The following is an 18,551-nucleotide window of genomic DNA, read 5'->3' on the forward strand; positions in this document are numbered from 1 at the left end:
TTGCTTGCAGCTCAAGACTGATGGCGTCTCGAATCCGTGTGGTGTTTGGTTTTGGAGAGGTGTCTTAGTTTTTTTGGTGCTTGTTTGTTGTGGGTTTTGTTTCTTTTTTAAAAAACATGGTTCTTAACTACTTGTGCTTTTGGCTTCCAAGCAGTGTGCAGTAAGATGATTCACAGCTGGACTACACACTGGTATGAAAAACCATGCCCTGGTTTTGGGTACCTGCCACTGAAAGAGCGAAAAATGATGGTTCATTCTGTCATGTAGGCCCTCAGATACTTTTTCCTGTTGAGGAGCCAAATCTTTTGGGTTGTTCTTTTGCTTGTATGAAAGCCAAGCAAGCTAAGTATCTGAGAATGTAACCCTAAAGTTGCATGTGACTGCAACTGACCAAAGGGTTCAAAGTTGCTTGGCAGTCAGAGAAGTGGAGATGGCTTGGGAAGGTAAGCATGTATGGATGACATCTTTTTAAAATCCTAATTTGCTTAAGAACATTGGTCAAAATATCTGCACTTCATTGAAAGACTAGGAGCTTAAAAATGTTTACTGTCTTAAATCCTAGTTTGGCTAATTGTTTCTAATTTGTTTTTAATTCCAGAACATTTGAACCCTCTTGGGAAACATGAAAACAAAGAACTGCTTTTTAAATATCTTTCAGGACAATTGACACATTCAGGAAAAAGCTGTTGTGTTTGAGGTTTTTTCTGCAAAATTTGAAAGACAAATCTACATTCTCTGAGATTTTACATAAGTATAAAATGAAAACGGGTTAAAATTTAGCCTTCGAAATGAATGTTGGGAAGTTAGATGACAAAGCAAAGAATGGCTTGAAGTCTTCCTTTCTTATAAGGGATGAAAATGGAAATAACTATGCACGTGACAGAGCTACACCTTCCTCAAGGAGTTGTACCACCAAGATACACAGTAATTCAACTGACCAGAATATAATGTCTGAGCATGAAGATGATTTTGAAAACAAGAGTGACTTCAGAAGTGTTCTTTTAAAACAGCAGTGTATGGAAATACTTGATCTGCAGAAGACACCTTGCAAATGCAACTGCACAGGAGCTCTTTTGGGAGATGGAGATGCTGCATGCAAGCCTCCCATGACTGAACAGATTTGCATGAGTCCTTTGAACTGTGACTTGAAAGCAACAACAAACATACTGAATGGTGACATTGCTATGGCAAAAATACAAAATCAGAGTATCAAACACTCAGTGCCTTATGGTCAGACTGAGCATAAGTGTGTATTAACAGTTCCTGCATCAGAGCAGAACATGCAGTCCCTGATAAATGACAGGGCATGCTGCCACCTGAGCACATTGGATGTTGCTAATGTTACAGGTGAAGCTCTGGGAACTGAGCAAAATGATGATACGCATCTGAGAGAAACACTGATCTCTTCTGAAGTATGTACAAGAGAGAAATTTGATAGAACCAGCTCAGAAAGAACACCTGATTTCACCTCTGCAGGTGTCGAACACTGTCTAAAAAACACTATCAAGACTGATAAAGAATCACAGGAAACAGAAGCACAGTCTGTAAAACTATCTGCTGAATGTACAGATCCATATAGGCAAGATGCATTAGCACTATGCTTAAGCATTAATGGAGATGACCAAGTGAAATCCTTGCAGGACGCCCCTGACCATGAAACTGGGAATTCCAATGCTGAAACATGCATGGATAGTCTTGTAAATAATGTGCACTTTCTCCCAGTAGGTAAAATGGATGGAGAAAAATTATCAAAGAAAACCAGTGAACTCTTAACCAAAGAACAAAATATTTCTGAAAATGCTGCTCTTCAGGATATGCACAACACCCCTTCTGTATCTTGCAGTGTACCAAAATTAAAGAGGACTGTTATACCTGACCTGAAATGCGAAGCAACTTTTGTGGTCTTCAGTCCTAGGGCTGATGAAAGTGATTCTGCTCTATGTACTTCAACCCCTAAAGAACAATCCAAAATTAGAACTTTTTCTGTTTTGGCTGTGGAAGAACTTGAAGGCAAGTCTCCTAAACTAAGAGCAAATGAGGCACTTGTAGGAGGACATAATAAAAGGTCTGTGCTTAAAGCTAGTTCAGATCAAACTGTAAGAAAATCAGTGAGTAGGTCTCCTATTGCATCAACAGTAACCAAAGCAAAGAAACCAGAGATTGTTAGTTTTCCCAAACCTGATTTCAAAAACGTGAAGCCAAAGGTTGTGTCTAGACCTAAGCTACAGTCAAGAGACAGTGCAGCACTAAAACAGTCTCCCCAGTCCCCCCAGCTATCAGCTGTCTCCTCACCTTCGCGGGTGGCTTCCCCAAGGCAATTGTCCTCCTCTACAAAAGTGCTGAATAAGACAGTAGATCTCACTAAAGATTCTAAAGTGGAGTTGTCTGTAAATAAGCCCCATATGCTACATCTTAACAAACGCCTCTTCACTAGCCAAGTTGTACATGCCACAACACATCCCAAAAATGCTTCCCACAAGGCTTCAAAGACACCTGCATTGAAGAGAAGTCCGGAAAACATTGACAAAGCAAGTGCTACTCATTCGGCGTGCTCCTTGGTTTCTGCTGCGCTTCCAACATGTGTAGAGATCTCAAAAGAGATGCTAAACAATAAAATGGAAAGTTCAAACTCATTAATGCAGCCGTGTGCTCAAGATATCAACCTGCCTGGAGGTGAAAAAGAGCAAAGCAGCAATATGGGAACACTTCTGGAAACAACATTGGTAAGGGATGTGGCAAATGAAACGTTTGACATGCACTCTGTTCCTTTGGTAAGTTTTTTCCCCTTTCATACTTCATTTTATTTTTGGTACATTTGGAAAAAAGAAATTTGGCATTGCACAATGCTGAATGGAAATAGCAGAAAGGGTTTTGTGTCTACAAATATAACTGTAGTTTTGATGTCTGAGGTGAAGTCTCTTCCTAATAAAGGAAATTAATAAATACTGGTTTACAAACTGGTCGCACGTAGCATCAACTGTGATTTACTGTCTTCTGTCTTCATCTTTTTCCATGATATACATTTTTTGTAGTCTTTTAAAGACAATGCCATTGGTGCTTGAAGTCTAATAAAAGCAAACAAACTTGGTCAAACTTGTAAAACTGCATAGCATCACTTGGTGGGGTTTTCTAAATATAGCTTTTAATGTACACTTTTTTCAAGATGATTCTAGTGGTGCTGTAGCTTTAAATAGATATGAGAGATAAATTGCTGTTTTCAGTATTTTCATCTCTTTCCAAATGTGCTTTAGAACAGAGTTACACATTTTAGAATTACTTGTGTTAATGTTGTGCATATATTGTCAGTAACATTGTGACACAAAACCAGAAGACCAAGAAGTTGGTGAAACATTTTATTTTGATGTCTGCATTGAATAATTTGGAAGTTTGTTTGTTTGAAGTAGAACCAGGACTCATTAGAATAGTTAAGAGTAGCCAGGAAATATCTCATGCAGAGGGAATATACCTGGCTTTGGGCAATCAGCCAGCTGGAAGGTGCAAACATCCTGTCCGGGAGGTATGAATGTGCTGGTTGGTTGGGAAATACTTTTGGATGAGTCAGCTGCCTGTCAGTAGAAACATGCTGCTTTCAAATACTCTTGAAAGAAAGAAAAACGGAACGATAGGAAAGAAGGGAAGAGCGTCAGGGTTGGGTCGCTCAGGATCTCAGGAGGTATGGTGGGGACACAGAGTTGGAGTCTTAGTGCTGTATGGAGTTTCTCCTGTTGCTGGTTTGTGGGTTCACCAACTTTTGTTAAATTGGTGAAGTGTAGGCTGCAGCTGTTACTGGTAAAATGGATGGTGTCTGAATTTTTGACAGGCTTTACTGATTTGCCAGAAAAATTCCAGTAAAGCTCAGTACACAGAAGCTACTTAAGTAAAACAGAAGCAGCTATGCATTTTTGAAACATTATACCAGAATAAATATTACTATTTATTAGTATAAATAACTTAAAAAACTAAATAAGCATGAAAGCAAGGATGGTCTATTGTAGTTCGAAAGTCTTTAAAAGCTTGGATTCTCCTTTGGTCCTTACTTTTGGTGCTGACAGTTGGAGAGAATGCTTTTAATTTATCCCATTGTTAATATGGAAACCTTTGTGATATTTTTCTGCTTGTACCTGGAAAAACGATAGAGCAATTTCTATAAAATGTGCAGTAGACAAATCAGCTGGACTAAACTTAACTGGTCCTCTGACAAGTATAGATTAACATCTGAAAATGAAGGTGAGGATTGGCATCGAATGTGGAGAGTGCAATAATATGCTGCATCTTGGCTTGAGGCACAGAAAAGCATATGAAGAGCTGTACAGTCTTATGAGTTTACCTTTACAGGTTTTAATGGACAGCAAGAGTGGTCATGAACTAGTCTGTATAAACTGTAGCAAGAATTCTGTATGAAACATAGATATATTGTACATATAAACCAGTTATTTTAAACTTGTCCCATGTCCACTCTTGAATTTATGTTTTATCTATGGGACCTCTGTGAAAGATTTTGACCTGTTTTTGTTTTGTGATACAAGACCTAGACCAAGAGGCTACTGAAATGGCTGTGACATTTCAGGTAGTACAGGATAACTAACGTCTCAGGGCATTAACATGTGTAGCTTGTTGGTAAAGAGATTAGGTGTAGTCATGTAATGGAATTGCTTAATTAGAGTTTGGGGAGGAAGAAATTCTGATGTAAGATGACCTCTGTAAGCTCTTTTTAGTGTGCTTGTCATTAGTAGTGATTAGCTTTAAACTAACAGGTTTGTGTTGCTGAAAGCCATTTAGGAGATGACTCTTGAGGTTCTAAACTGCAGATATGGACAATGTGATAGAGGCTAAGAATATCCTCTACCTGGGTGGTCAGTATTTCATTATCAATTCTGCAAAGGGAGATCTTCAGGTTTTTCACACTGGTGGTGAGTGGATTGTACTGTTGTTGGTTTTTTGGTTTTTTTCTTAAAACAGATGCATTCTGTGAAAAATGGGACAACGCAAGGGAACAACATAATACCAAAGAAAGACCCAATCACACTACGAAGTGTATCAAGTCCCAAGGTTAAAATAGTGCCATCTGTGTTGACCTTGAAGAGAGGATGTAAAAATAAAACTACCAGCACTATTAAAACACCATCTCAGAAAGAAGCTCTTCTGTCAGTGAGCTCTGGTAAGAGAATTTTTCACTGAATATTATCACTTAGCCACTTTCTTAAAATGAAGGTATCATATTTAATGTACTTTCTGATGCAACTTTTAGGATGGTAGAGAGTTGTATTTTTGGTGCTAAATACAGTTCTGTTTAAATTGTAACTTGCAGGGCATGGGGGCAAAAAAAAAGGCAGGCTACATCTCATAATTGTAAAATCTCATCTTGTAATGAATGTCTTTTAAGAGGATGTGGTGCTATTAGAAGAATTGATATTTAAATATTATTTATAGTTTGGTTATATAATAGTACTTCGTGAAATTACAACTAAAATTACTTGAAAGAACAGAAAATACAGAGCCCAAGCACCAAGCTCTTACGATAAGCAACTGTATGCTGTCCCAGAGGGAATGAGCCCTTATTTCAGGTCATAATATATTTTGTTCAGCCTAATTTTAATACAGCTCTATAGTTTTGAGAAAGGGGAGAGTATAATTGAAGGAGAGACTACTGCTTGAGTTGCTAATTAAACCGATTAGTACCAAGGGCGGGGGGGAATCTTAGATTTAGTCTGTGGTCTGCTGTTCACATCTCATGGCTGGAAACTGCATTCTGTAACTGCAGAGATTCAGAAGTGCTCTTGTAATTATGTGCTTATTTTTTCTTTTTTAACCAAGTACAGTGATATAACCGCAAAAGTAGCTTGGCTACAAATGGCTACACTGCAATTTGAAAGTGTGCATACCCATTTATACCCAGTAAGACATGTGGTTTTTTTTCCCGAACCCACTCAATCTAAGATTTTAAAACAGCCCAAAATACTCTTCTTAATTATATACAGGTGGTGAAGTGTGCGTAAAACCTGTATTTGTAGTCCTTTACAGGATGAGTCTCTCAGAGAAAGTAGCTATATGCCATTCTTTGACTTCAGCCTTGCTAATGTGAGGCACTTGCACAGTGAACTAGGTACCAAACTGTAAGCCATCAGTTTCTTGGAAAACTCATCACCTCTCGAAATACCAATGTAGAGCTTCCTGTCTGTAATTAACTGAGATGGATATTAATCCAGGTTAGATTTATGACATGGTCACTAGAAATAAGTGTAAGCATAGCTGGTTTATAGGACTGACTTCTTCCCTTCATGAAGAACAAATTAACAAAATGGAAGAAGCAGAAGTCATCTGCTGTTGAAAATATTAGCCTTTACTTCCCAGATCTTTTTAAAGTTAAACCTGTCACTCCTCAACTCATTTATTGTATGCTAAAATTACAATAGTCAGTAGAATAATTTCCTATTGGAAACAGGCTGCTTTAACTACAAGCAGGAAGCAGCACCTCAGCATTTCAAACTTGTGCTATGATCTGATGAGACTGGAACTTTAATGCTGCACATGAGAAGTGGGTTTTTTTCCTCCATGCCCTTTCTCCAACCCCCTATACTAGCCCACTGTTCCTAGCACATCTTGCCCTTCATTTTGCTGCTTATGCAGTGTTTTGGTGCAATAAAGGGGAATTGATGCATTAACCTATAACAGGTTCAGTTCCCCATCCCTTACCAAGGGAATTTTTAGACATGTTTCATTGCTTCTTGGTAAACATTGTACAGATGCAAATCAGATGGACATGGGGGAAGCTTCTGGCAGCTTCTCACAGAAGCCACCCCTGTAGCCCCCATGTGCCCAAGACCTGTCCATGGAAACCCAATACACTGCCCAACATGTATCACTCAGATTGGGGGTCACCAGGTCTCTACCCTCTACCCAATGTGGGTCACTGTGGATAATCCAAGGGTGATGAAGTTGGAGCAGTGGACTAAGTCCTGCGGTCAGGACACTTGTAGGGCTTCCTTTCCCGATGGGTCTGTTGGTGTCTGATCAAAGAAAAGCTCTGATTGAAGCTCTTAGAACACTGGGTACACTTGAAGGGCCTCTCCCCTGTGTGTGTCCATTGATGCCTGAGGAGATGCGAGCTGTTTCGAAACCTCTTCCCACACTCAAGACACTCGTAGGGCCTCTCCTCTGTGTGCGTCCTGTGATGCCTGTTGACAATTGAGCTGCTCCGAAACCTCTTCCCACACTCAGGACACTCATAGGGCTTCTCCCCAGTGTGGACACGATGATGGATGACAAGGTCAGCGCTGCGGACAAAGGTCTTCCCGCAATCAGGACACTTGTAGGGTCGTTCCCCAGTGTGCAGGCGCTGGTGGATGATGAGGTTGGAGCTCTGGCTGAAGCTCTTTGCACATTCTGAGCACTTGTATGGCCGTTCCCCTGTGTGCACTCGGTGGTGGGCGGCCAAGGTGAAGCCATCACTGAAGCTCTTCCCACATTCACGACATTTATAGGGCCCTTCCCCAGTGTGGATGCTCTGGTGGCGAATCAGGTGGAAGCTCTGGCGAAAGCTCTTCCCACATTCCAAGCACTTGTAGGGCTTCTCCACTATGTGAACCTGCTGGTGGACCACCAGGTCGGAGCTCTGGCTGAAGCTCCGCCCACCTTCCCGGCAGAGGGTGAATCTTTCTTCTTTGGAGCACTGTGGGCTTGATTTGGAGCTGCTTCCTGTGGTGGATGTTCCTGGCTCTTCCTCTCCATTGGCTTCCTGCACTGTGAAGCTGTTCAAAATGACCTCTTCCACAATGTTCTGACACATGGATTTCTCCTCCATGGTCTTCATCCTCAGCTCATTGCCTCTGGGAGGAAGAAGGAAGAAAAGGAAGGAATGAGGAAGAGGAAGGAAGAAGAAAATGAAACTAGGAGAGGAAGGGGATTTGCCTCCATGCCAGAGGGAAGGGGAAGATGATCATCCCCAAATCTGTCCCTGCAGGATGCTGTCAGCAACAGGGTTGTCCTGCAGCCGGAGGTGTGATGGTCAACTGGAAGATGGAGGAAAAGAGAGGGGGGAAATGTGGAGCAACTTCCTCCTCACCTACCTGGGTGTTGTATAGCATCTTCCACTTTCTCCCAGCCTCCTCCTCTCCAACCAGCCAAGGTTTAGGAGTGAGAAATCCTGCTCTGGGGAGGAAAATGAGGTGCAAGTGCACTGAGTTAGGGGTTCCTCCTGTCCAAGTCCACCTCTAGAAGTCACCAGGCATCTTGTGTGTATAAAAACCTCCAAAATGCCAAGATTGAGCCCCAAAAAACCCCTTTCCTTTCTCTGGTCGCTCAGATTTGGGCTGCTGGGGGGTCCCGTGTGTGCTGGGGGCATCCCGGCCCTCTCCGGGTCGCTGAAGTCTCTTGAATCTTGGAGGTGTCTCCTCTGCGGCGTCCCACCTAGGGATTCCGGGAGTTTCTGGAGCCATGGGGTCCCTTATCCCTTGGCGCTCTGCTTCCGTGTGCTGGGTTCCTTGGGGCCCCCGCTCTGGAGTCCCCGCCCTCTGCAAGCTGCTAGGGACACGGAATTGCCTGGGGTCACCCCTCTCCAGGCTCCTCCCTGTCCGCGCTCCCTCCCCTCCGGGCTCTCGGGAGTCTCCCAGCTCCGGTACCGCCCCTCACCGCTCTCTGTGCTCTGGGGCTCGTACCCAGCACGGCTCTGCGGGCAGTCCGACAGCCTGATGCCTGTGCCCTGCCGCCAGCAGTGGCTGACAATGGAACCGGCCCTGCCTGACCCGGGAAGACCAACCCTTACCGCGGCGAGGGAAGTGCATCCCCCGCGGGCATCCCCCGCTCACCGCCGGGTATCCGCCGGCACCGACACCCCCCGAAAAACCACCCCCCGAGGACCCTCCAGTATCTCCGCAAGGGGCTTTTAAGGCTCAGCTTCCGAGTACTACAAGATCCAAAGATACCCTCCCGCCAGAAAAAAAAAAACAAAAAAAAAAACCAAAAAAACCGTGGGACCCCCCAGATATTTGGAGTAAGCTTCCCTGCGCCGGTCACCTGGGGAATGCAGGGGAGACGATGCTCCCGGCCGCAGGGTTTGCGGATACAGCAAGCGGTGGACCTTCCTTCTTTTACTTCTCCTCTTTTTCGTCTGTCCCTCCTCTTTTTCGTCTGTCCCTCCTCTTTTTCGTCTGTCCCTCCTCTTTTTCGTCTGTCCCTCCTCTTTTTCGTCTGTCCCTTTTCTGCTCACCACTCCCCCTCCTGCAGAGCTCTTCGTTCAATCCTGCTCCTCCCCTTCCAGCCTACCCGCTTGTGTGTATAGACTGGGAACGAGAGGCTGGAGAGCATCTGCGGGAAGGGACTGGGGGTCCTGGGCCATGGCAAGCTGAATGGGAGTCAGCAGTGCCCTGGCAGCCAGGAGTGCCAGCCTGCACTGGTGCAGCCGCACCTCAGTTCTGGGAGCAGTTTTGGGCACCACAGTATAAAAAAGACATGAAGCCATTAGAGGGTATCCAGAGGAGGCCACGAGGATGGGGAAAGAGAAGCCTTACGAGGAGCGGCTGAGAGCACTGGGTTTTGTTCAGCCTGAAGAAGAGGAGACTGAGGGGAGAGCATCCTCCCAAGGGGCAGTGAAGGGGCAGGTACTGATCTCTTCGCTGTCATCACGTGACAGAATTCGAAGAAACAGCTGGAGCTGAGTCGGAGAGGTTCAGGTTAGATACCATGAAAAGGTTCTTTCCACCAGAGGGTGACTGAGCACAGGAACAGGCTCCCCAGGGAAGTGATCACAGCACCAGCCATGTCTGAGTTCAAGAAGTGTTTAGACAATGCTTTCAGGCACATGGTGTGATTCGTGGAGTGTCCTACTACTAAAGCTCCACTATTCTGCTGCTAAAGCTCCACAACACCTTTCAGATAAAACCATATCTACTGCTGCTTACGTAATCTGTTTTTAATGTTTTTGGAGTAAAATTGTATGTACACTTACTGTGACCAAGTGGCACTTTGTAAACCAAACTCGGTTATCCACTTAAGCTGAAGCATTCCTGTAGGGAATAACATTTTTTTCTTTTTCATTCAAGTCATTTGAACACACTGGTATTAAACTTTGAAACTGCCCCCCTCCCCCCAGATAAATCATTCAGTAGCTGCACAGTTGTTTGCTGTTGGGATTTCATCAGACTATAGACAGACTAGCTAAATCCAGAATGGAAAGGACTTATGGAGGTCACCTGGTCCAACTCCCCTGCCTGTAACTGGGTCAGCACTGAATTTAGACTAGGTTGTTAAGACAGTTGTCAAGCTGAGTCTTAAAAATGTCCAAATCCTAACAAATTTGTTTCTTTCTGAGACACTGACATATATGCAGCTAGAAATAACCTGCTTTATTTATTTCAAAATAGTTGCTGAGCACTGTTCACCAGCATTGGTATATCTCCAAGCTGGAACTTGGAGTTTTTGCGGAATTAGAAATTGGCTCTCTAAAAGGCAAGCCCACCTTGTTTCAGTGTGCTGAAGTGATTTGTGAAATGGTGAAGCCTCATTTCTGCAGCAAATCTGGAAATCAAGTCATAGTTGCAAGCTGGACACCTTAAAATGATTTTTGTAACTATTTCTTCCTCCATAAGAGAGGATGACATAGTCATTCTAAAACCAAAATCTAATTCTTGGATTTATTAATAATTTTTATTAAGTTGTTCCAGTGGTACTCCCTCTTTCTCGTACTAGTATTTTCATAGCATTTAACTAAAGTAATGAAAACTTGGGTAGAGAGAAGCTTGATAGTATGAATTCCGTGTTTTCTTGAAGAAGATTTTGCACTAATGAGACATTTTCCCTATGAAAAGTTCATCATACTAAAGGACTTTTCTATTCTGTAATTACCTGAAGCATGGGAAAAATAATTTCCCATATGCTAAGAAGACATGTTTAAGTTTTATTAGACCACAGCAAGTTTAGTGATACTCTGAAGTGCTGATTTTCTTATTAGTTCATAATTGCTAAATTCTTGCAGTTGAATTTTGGCTTTACACTTAAATGTGTCATTGAGAGAACCTTCCAAAGTTAAAACCAGAATAGGCAGTGACAGATTAAGACTGAGTTGGTTATTGAGTGTTACTGCTGTTTATTGCACAAAGAAAGGTTTTTCAGATGGAAAATTGGAACCAAATGGTTTCAATTGGTTTTCATACAGCTGGAAACATGTATAAACTTGATATTCAGGACTTTTTGGTACAGCCTTTCACAATACCTAGTGGAGCAGAACCATAACAATGTCGTTCCAGTCAGCATTCCCATAATCCTTGAGTCTCTGTTTTGACATTGAACCAGAAGCTAACCCAAATATAGGTACGGCAAATAATTTTTCAGCTTGTATAATTCCTGCTTTTAGCATGTGACTCTTTAAAGTTGTATTGACTTGCTGCCAAGAGGAAACAAAATATTTTAAAAGGCAACATAACTTCCAGGTTCTCTGAGCTGAAACAGTCAGGACTTTTCTCAGAATCCTGGAGTAGACAATTGCTTGTAAGGGTCTCCATATACTTCCTCATAAACAAATCTGGGCTGCACGAGGGTCTGTATAAGGCTTAAAATTTAGTTTCACCCAGTGTTATTATGCTTTGCTTTTGCAGAACAGCCAGCTTCTTTTATGGATTGTGAAAGCAGCTTCCTCATACACTGACTTATTTAAAATCATTCTTGGTCCAGGTTACTTGGTCCCCATTTCCTTTGTTTAATGCGTCTGTAAGGCTTCATTGCACTAATTAAAGTCTGTGTTAAAAGTGAACTTAAAACTCATATATTCTGTTCAGAGGTGTGGGAAGGAGAAAAGCAATACATAGCTCTCCATGGAACATAAGGTTTGTAGTCCTTAGTATGACAAAAAGCTTATCTATCATCCCTTTTTGGTCGTTTTCACCTAGGCAGCTCCACTGTATAGCTGTATCTCATAACCAGTCCTCTTTCCATGTGCACTATAAACTGGGAGAAAACTTACTCAGTGTATCCAAAAGTACCTTTGTCCAGTAGATGAATTTGTGATGATTCAGAAAACAGCATTATTTGTGAGGGCCTAGAAATGTTTTTCTGGTTGCTTGAGTTGGACTTGCTGGTAACATTTCCATCCATTTCGCCCTCATTTCCTGGCTGTCCTCAGCAGGAATGGTTTCCTGGAAGCTGCCTGGAGCAATATACATCCCTGTGCCAAGTGCTGACTTCTAAGCCTCTGCCCCAGGTGTTGGTCATCAGCTACAGAACAGTAAATACACAATTTGAAGCCTGAAAGGAGACATAAAATGATGTCTCAGCTGTAATTCAGCTTTGTCAATTTTATTAGGTACACTAGCAGAAAAACTTAATGTAACTTTGATTCCTGTTTTCTCTTGTTACTTTTCGTTTTACCATGGGATAGATGCTGTTCATGTTTTTGCAAGCCTTACATAGGGTTCATCAAAAAAAGGCCATTTGGAATAAAATACTTGCTATTTAGCTATGTAAGTCATATTGACCATGACAAATGAGTTAAATTGAAGTAATGTATGTGATAATACGGGATCTGTTGCAATGAATGATTTCAAAGCAAGTTGGTTGATTTATCTCTGGATAATTTGCTTGTGGTTCTCTGAGTTTTAGTGGGATGGGGAAGAAGGAGGGCAGTTGGAAACATTTGAGGATGAATTTAAATTACCTATATTGCAAAGTTCATGGTATTTCAGGTATTCTTCTGGCTTTCCACTTCTAGAAGGGAGCATTTAATCCTGTCAGCTTTGTTCATGGTGCCATCACTGATCATACTTAGGGAATTAAAGTTTTCCCATATGTTCTCAGACTTTTTACAGACAATTTTGTGACTAACCCCATTGAAGTTCTAATGTGTTCTTATAGCAAGAAGCATGATCATACTTGCAGAGAATGATTCTAACAGTCAACATATCGACACTGTCAGAAATGTGGATGGTTCTGTAAGAATATTCTTTAGGAGGGAGGTGTGCAGTAACTTCCCTGCAGGGGAATTTCTTGGTACCTAGTCATTTACTTGCAAGGACATGCTTGTGTGTCTTCAAGTAACTTTTTACCTGTACTGTTTAGTTATGAATTCTCTTAGGGTAGAGGTAGAGGAGAGAAATAGGAATAATTGTATTCCAGAAGCATGTTGTATTTGTTTTGCAACAATGAGGTTCCTCTTTCATGCAAGGAACCCATGAACTCCTGCAACAGAAAACTTAAAAAATTTGTGGATACCATGAATGTAAAAGTTGCAATCTATCAAACAAATTTTAGAGCCTCACATAAGGGGTGTGTGTTACAAGGAGCTGGATGATAACGAAAAGCATAATTCGATGGGGTTGGTGGTCTTTCACCTCAGCTTTCCTTGTAATATGTTGACTTGACTTCTTGTGCCCAGTACTCCTAAACAGAATAGCTGTGGTGAAGCTGGTGGTTGGTGTTGGTTTGCTTAAGTCAGGATGCAAACCACTTACAAGAGTCTCCTGGCAAAGCCGGAGTGAGCAAGCTTTGCCACCACTGTGCAGCTGGCCTTGGAAGCTGGTGTAAAGCTACCTGCTGTCCAGAGACTGGCTTTGCCTGAGGTCACAGGAGGTGGCAGCATGACTGTGCAGACATGATCTCTCCTGGGGCTTAGTTTAGTTTACTAAAGGAAAAACCTAAAATTGACTGAATCCAGCATTATGGGCAGACAGCCCTGAAGGTGGGAGAGCAGGCGTGAGCTCAGACTTGAGGCCTGAGAAGAGAGAAGCTGTTTGTAGGTGCTGTAGAGGTCAGATGCAAGGGATTGAGCCTGAGGAAGGGAGGAATCTCTCGGACTGTGGGAGGAAGTCTGCCCCGTTTCAAAGCTGGACCAGATAGGAAGAGAGAAAGTGAAATTGAATCTAGGCATATAAAAGAGATGAGTTCCCTCTCTTCCCCTGATTGAAAACACCACAATCCCTATTCTGATGATAGAACCATTTAAGGGAACAAAAAGGGTTGTTTTGGTTTTCTGTAACTGCTCAAATAATGCTCTGTAGTAGTGATGATCAGTTTTCCAGTTTTAGTCCAAGCATGGTGAGCTGCAAGAGGAAGAACACACTGCCTCTGTGGCTGCTAGCACCCCAGTTACATTTTTGGCACTAACTTGCTGCTGGTTCCTTGCTACCTGTCTAAGGGTTGTAGGGGAATGGGAAGAATGCTGTGAAAGTCTGCATTAAATGGAGAATGGAGTCTGCCTTAATATATTAACTGTTCTCTGTCCAGCTGTTATCCTCTAAACAAGTAAACATCTCTCGTGCATTACTAGCAACATAACAGGTGTTCTGCCTTTTGGTAATGTTGGTAGTAACTTGAGACTCTAAAGGGAGAGATAATTAGAAAGACATTATCTTCAGAATTACAAAATATGCTGTAACCACTCTTTGTTCCTCAAGGGAACACTTGTATGTGTGTAGCATAATATATAGAATAGCTAGTATTGCTGAATGGCTGACCAGGCAAACTGGGGAGCTTGCAGAAAACTGTTACCATTGCTCCTGCTTTACAGTGTTTAAAGTGGCAACCATAAGCACTCTTACAACTGTGTTAACATTAGTCTGCTAGAAACAATACCAAAGTACCAAAGTCCAGTTTGTCTTTCTGTTATTTACTTGCTCTTTTGAATAGATGCCAAAAAAATAGTGTGTTTTCTTGAAGGTTTACTCCCTGCAGCTTATAAAGACCTTGTACTGTAGGCTTAGACTGAGCTTTTTCATCATGCTTGAAATTATTTTTTATAAGCTAAGAAATTTAGCACTTTTAAAACATAGCCCTTTGAATTTTTAAATTTGCAGGAAAAATCAGAAAAAAATCCAAAATTCAGCATTTTCGAGAGGTAACGCAATGGAAGGTCAAAACAACTGTTAGGGTGAAACAAAAACTGCAACAACGAAAAGCATCCTTCAAAAAACTCCTTTTGCACCTAGTCTGCATGAAGTTTACACCTGGGAAAGGCTTCCAACCATTCATTGCCAGGTGTTGTGTAGCTCTGTGAATGGCAGTGATCAGCTCTAGATGTCAAATGTGTTGATGTGGTTAGAAACCGTGGGCATGAAGTTTCAGAATCTGTGAATATGTATCTGACTTTGCAATCTACCTGGTGTCATCATTCTCTCAATTTGAGTTTTTTAGGCTCCAGTGCTATTTAAAGAAAGTCTTAACGTTTTCTTGCCAACAACCACCTATGAGGGATTCATACGAGAGGATGATTATTTGAGTAAGGGTATGAAAGCTGACTTCAGGCTTCCTGAAGAATGAGCTTTGTTCTTTGCTTATTTCCATTTCAATACAAGAGAGACTTTAACATAATGCAAGTAACATGGTTGTTGCATGGAGACTTTTTTCTAAAGAATTGCCAACCCTTTAGTTCACTGTAGAGGAATGTGGTATTTCTAGTATCCTGCTTCAGCGACTAGATTAAATAACTGATGAAATCCTGTTACTTTGCTATTGCTTGTTGTCTTTGTAGTAATGGTTAACTTAATATCCTGCTTTTATGCTTGTTTCTAGCACATTTGTTTATTATAACATATCTTCCTGCTTCTGTCTTCAAAATGTTAGCATTTCATTCTGTGTATCTCCTTTCTTAGGAAATGGTACTTATAAAACTACTTCGTAAAACTATTAGTTGAAGTAACACCTAGAGTAACTGCTTAATGATCTTATGTCATGACCTAAAAGAAATTCTACCTGGAGCTGCACTTTTGAAAAATTTATTTGAATGTTTGAGTAATTACATTAATAGAAGCCTTATAGTAAAGTACCAAGCAGCAGAAGAACTAAGAAAAGAGCAAATGCCATCTGTTTGACCAGCTTCTGGAACAGAATATCCTAGAGCTTGCTGTGCTCCTGGAATGGGTTTGAGTTCACAGCTGGTTCAGAGCACTGCCATGCTCCAGCCTTTGCAGAGAATTTGGGCTGACTGCAAATCGTATGTAGGGAACATGCAGTATGAGATGAGACTGAACAGTTTCACATACTTTCTTTGACCCCTCTTGAGTGAAAATTGGCAGGAAGAAAATAGGATTTTGTTCCTATATATTTACAACTGGATGAAGGAGTCCAGCACAATAGCAATCGAACATGCTACCTTCATCTTTAATCAAAAGCAGCTGATAAACTGCATTTGTTCCTCTAGCTACCTTTTGAAATGTAGAACTTTAACTTGCCAAGTCATACAGACTTAACAAGCAGTGTTTGTACAGTGGTCGTTTCTTCCTGTTTGTTTTTTCAAGTTTGTTGGCTTTTTGGTTTTTGTTTGTTTGTTTGTTTCTTTGTCGGGGGGAGGGGGGGGGGAATGGTTGGCAGGTTTTACACCTTGTTTTGCTGCAGGACTATTTAGAAAAGGAACTTCTGACTGGTCTGGGTTACTTATTATTCTGGTATGTTGATGAGTCAAGGTGTAAGAAAACAATGTAGAAAGTTTTATAAAGCCATCAGATTTGTTATATGAAGTTCAAATATAACTGATTTTTTTTGTTCAAACACAAATTATTTCAGATATGTTTTCTGCAGTGCTGTGTTTGAAAGGTGTTTTCAGTACGCCTGAGGTTGCAGCTTGAGCTTTAATGAGTTGCATATATTCAAGTGTCCCTTGCAGTAGCTTACAAAAAGTTCTAAAATATGGCTGATAATTTTGTCTCAGAGGTTTAATACAAGGCTATAGTAAAGCCATATACAGAATCACAGTAGTGCAAAGTAAAATCAAACAAATAGTAAAATTGCACCTCCAAAGAGAGATCTGACACAAAGCATGCTTAATGACTTGTTGAACGTTGTGTGTTATACTCTGTGACCAGTATTATATAATATGCTAATGCAGGTTTAGCATATGCTTTATATGAAGTTTCTCTTTTGTTACTGAATTGATCTGAACTAAGGAAAATTGCTTAATTTACTGCTTTACCACTGCTTTTCCTATTTTTGTATACTTGGTACAGGATGTTTTGAGACAGGTTATCTAATCCAGTCACACCACCTACTGTTGAAAGGCAGACATTGGGTGTGTTTTTCTTGGCTGAAATTTAATGCAATCCCCTTAATGTCATGCTTTCTTGGTCTTGGTGCAAACTGAAGGTTTCTTGGTTGTGAGTATTAAAATGTCTCCTGCAGTAAAACTGATGTTGAATGCAGTGGAATGACTAGCTAATTTTTTATAGTTCAGCAGTATTTTAGCTTAAGCAAAATTGGAATGTGTTTTATAGTGACAAGAATGAAGGGAAAGGGTATTCCCTTTACATAGAAATTTGATTGTTCAAAGTGAAATCTGAAACACTAGTTGTCTTTCAAGGAAAATAAACTGTAAAACTTGAAAATGGCAATGGCACCAGAAATTACGATATTTTAGATATCTTCTGTTATAATAAATAACGAAATATTTGTTAAAAAATGTAAGTCTGTCTTCTATATCTCTGGTTTTTTACAAAAATGAAAACTTCTTATCTATATTCAGAGTGCTTTATTAAGATTTTGATGTCGGAGCTGACAAGTATCAACTCAGAGCTGTCAAGACAAGTCTGTGTGTACGTAACTTTGGGCCATTGAAGCTTTAATCTGGGTGCACACTTTTTAGAAATAAACTGAAAGCTTAATTAAACTAAACTCAATGTTCTTGTGGAAAATATGTTTACACGGTTAGTAGTGCAAGGGTGAGCTCCTGTCCTGAAGGTGGCACACCTGTCTTCTGTATGGATACTTTTCCTACTTGATTAATTTAGCTATTGGATGTTTGTATTTAATAAGCTCAAATGAAAACTGGAATTAGTACTAATATGTGTCTGCAATGGCTGCCCCTTAAGAACTTGTTTCTGTAGTGCTGTTTAATTCGTTTTGCAGAACTAGTCAATTTTCAGTATGTCATGTGAATACAATGCAATTTGATACTCTCATGCTGTCCATGTTCTTGAAAGGATATTATCTTTTAGAGTGTTCTGTCAGAGGGGAATGTGGGTGAGAATCTCTGTTTTGGGGGTGGGAACAATCAAAAGCATCCTTTCTTGGATGGTCTTTGAAGTGCAGGTTATTTATATTTCTGTGTTTGCCAGGACAGCAAACCATAATACACAGAAGTAGGACAATGCAAGAAAGACTTTTTTTGTGTACAAATGTCTGCCTTGAAGGCCAATCTGTAAAGGTCTTGACTTGTTTCTGAGGAAAAATACAATGCTTCAAATCTTTGGAACCATTTTTCTGCATTTAGAGCATTTTTTGCCAAATATAAGGTAGATTAAGCCTTTTTATATGGATTTTTTCTGTGTAAATATTTTTATTTGTAGCCATATATGTAAAAGAAGCTTCTTTGCAACTGCTTTTGTTCTTCTTTATCCCTCCTCCTTCACCCCTAATTGACAGGTATAGGATCTTTGCCAGGAGAGAAGCATGCCTCAATGAAAAATTCTTCAGCCTCCTGGACTAGCTCTGGTAAATCCCTTGCCAAATCCAAAGTGCCTGTCAAAAGATCAGTGTTTGAGAGAACATCTAGTCTCTCCTCAGTCAGCAGCACTCAGAGTGAGCGAAGTCTTTTCAGCAGTAATTGTAAGTATCTGTGAGGGTTATGGGGTTTAACTGAT

General features: G+C 41.0%; 2 protein-coding genes across 4 annotated transcripts in view; one reads left to right on the top strand and one right to left on the bottom strand.

Annotated features, from left to right (window-relative positions):
- The window catches only part of MTUS1 (microtubule associated scaffold protein 1), a 122,249-nt gene that overhangs the window by 34,492 nt on the left and 69,206 nt on the right, over positions 1 to 18,551 (top strand). For 2 of the 3 annotated variants that reach the window (XM_071556387.1, XM_071556386.1), the window contains 3 exons: positions 599 to 2,771; positions 4,960 to 5,158; positions 18,334 to 18,516. In XM_071556387.1, coding sequence (XP_071412488.1) covers positions 789 to 2,771; positions 4,960 to 5,158; positions 18,334 to 18,516 — 2,365 coding nt within the window. In that variant the 5' untranslated portion in view covers positions 599 to 788. The remainder of the gene's footprint in view (positions 1 to 598; positions 2,772 to 4,959; positions 5,159 to 18,333; positions 18,517 to 18,551) is intronic. The other variant, XM_071556388.1, reaches the window with a different exon arrangement.
- LOC139672412 (zinc finger protein 3-like) lies at positions 3,317 to 9,170 on the bottom strand. Its single transcript, XM_071556394.1, has 3 exons — positions 9,013 to 9,170; positions 8,067 to 8,148; positions 3,317 to 7,826 (listed from the first exon to the last, which is right to left on the bottom strand). Exon 3 carries the CDS (start codon positions 7,808 to 7,810, stop codon positions 6,950 to 6,952), a length of 861 nt encoding a protein of 286 aa, XP_071412495.1. The 5' UTR covers positions 7,811 to 7,826; positions 8,067 to 8,148; positions 9,013 to 9,170; the 3' UTR covers positions 3,317 to 6,949.

This window comes from Pithys albifrons, chromosome 5 (genome assembly GCF_047495875.1).
Source record: "Pithys albifrons albifrons isolate INPA30051 chromosome 5, PitAlb_v1, whole genome shotgun sequence".
NCBI lineage: Eukaryota > Metazoa > Chordata > Aves > Passeriformes > Thamnophilidae > Pithys > Pithys albifrons.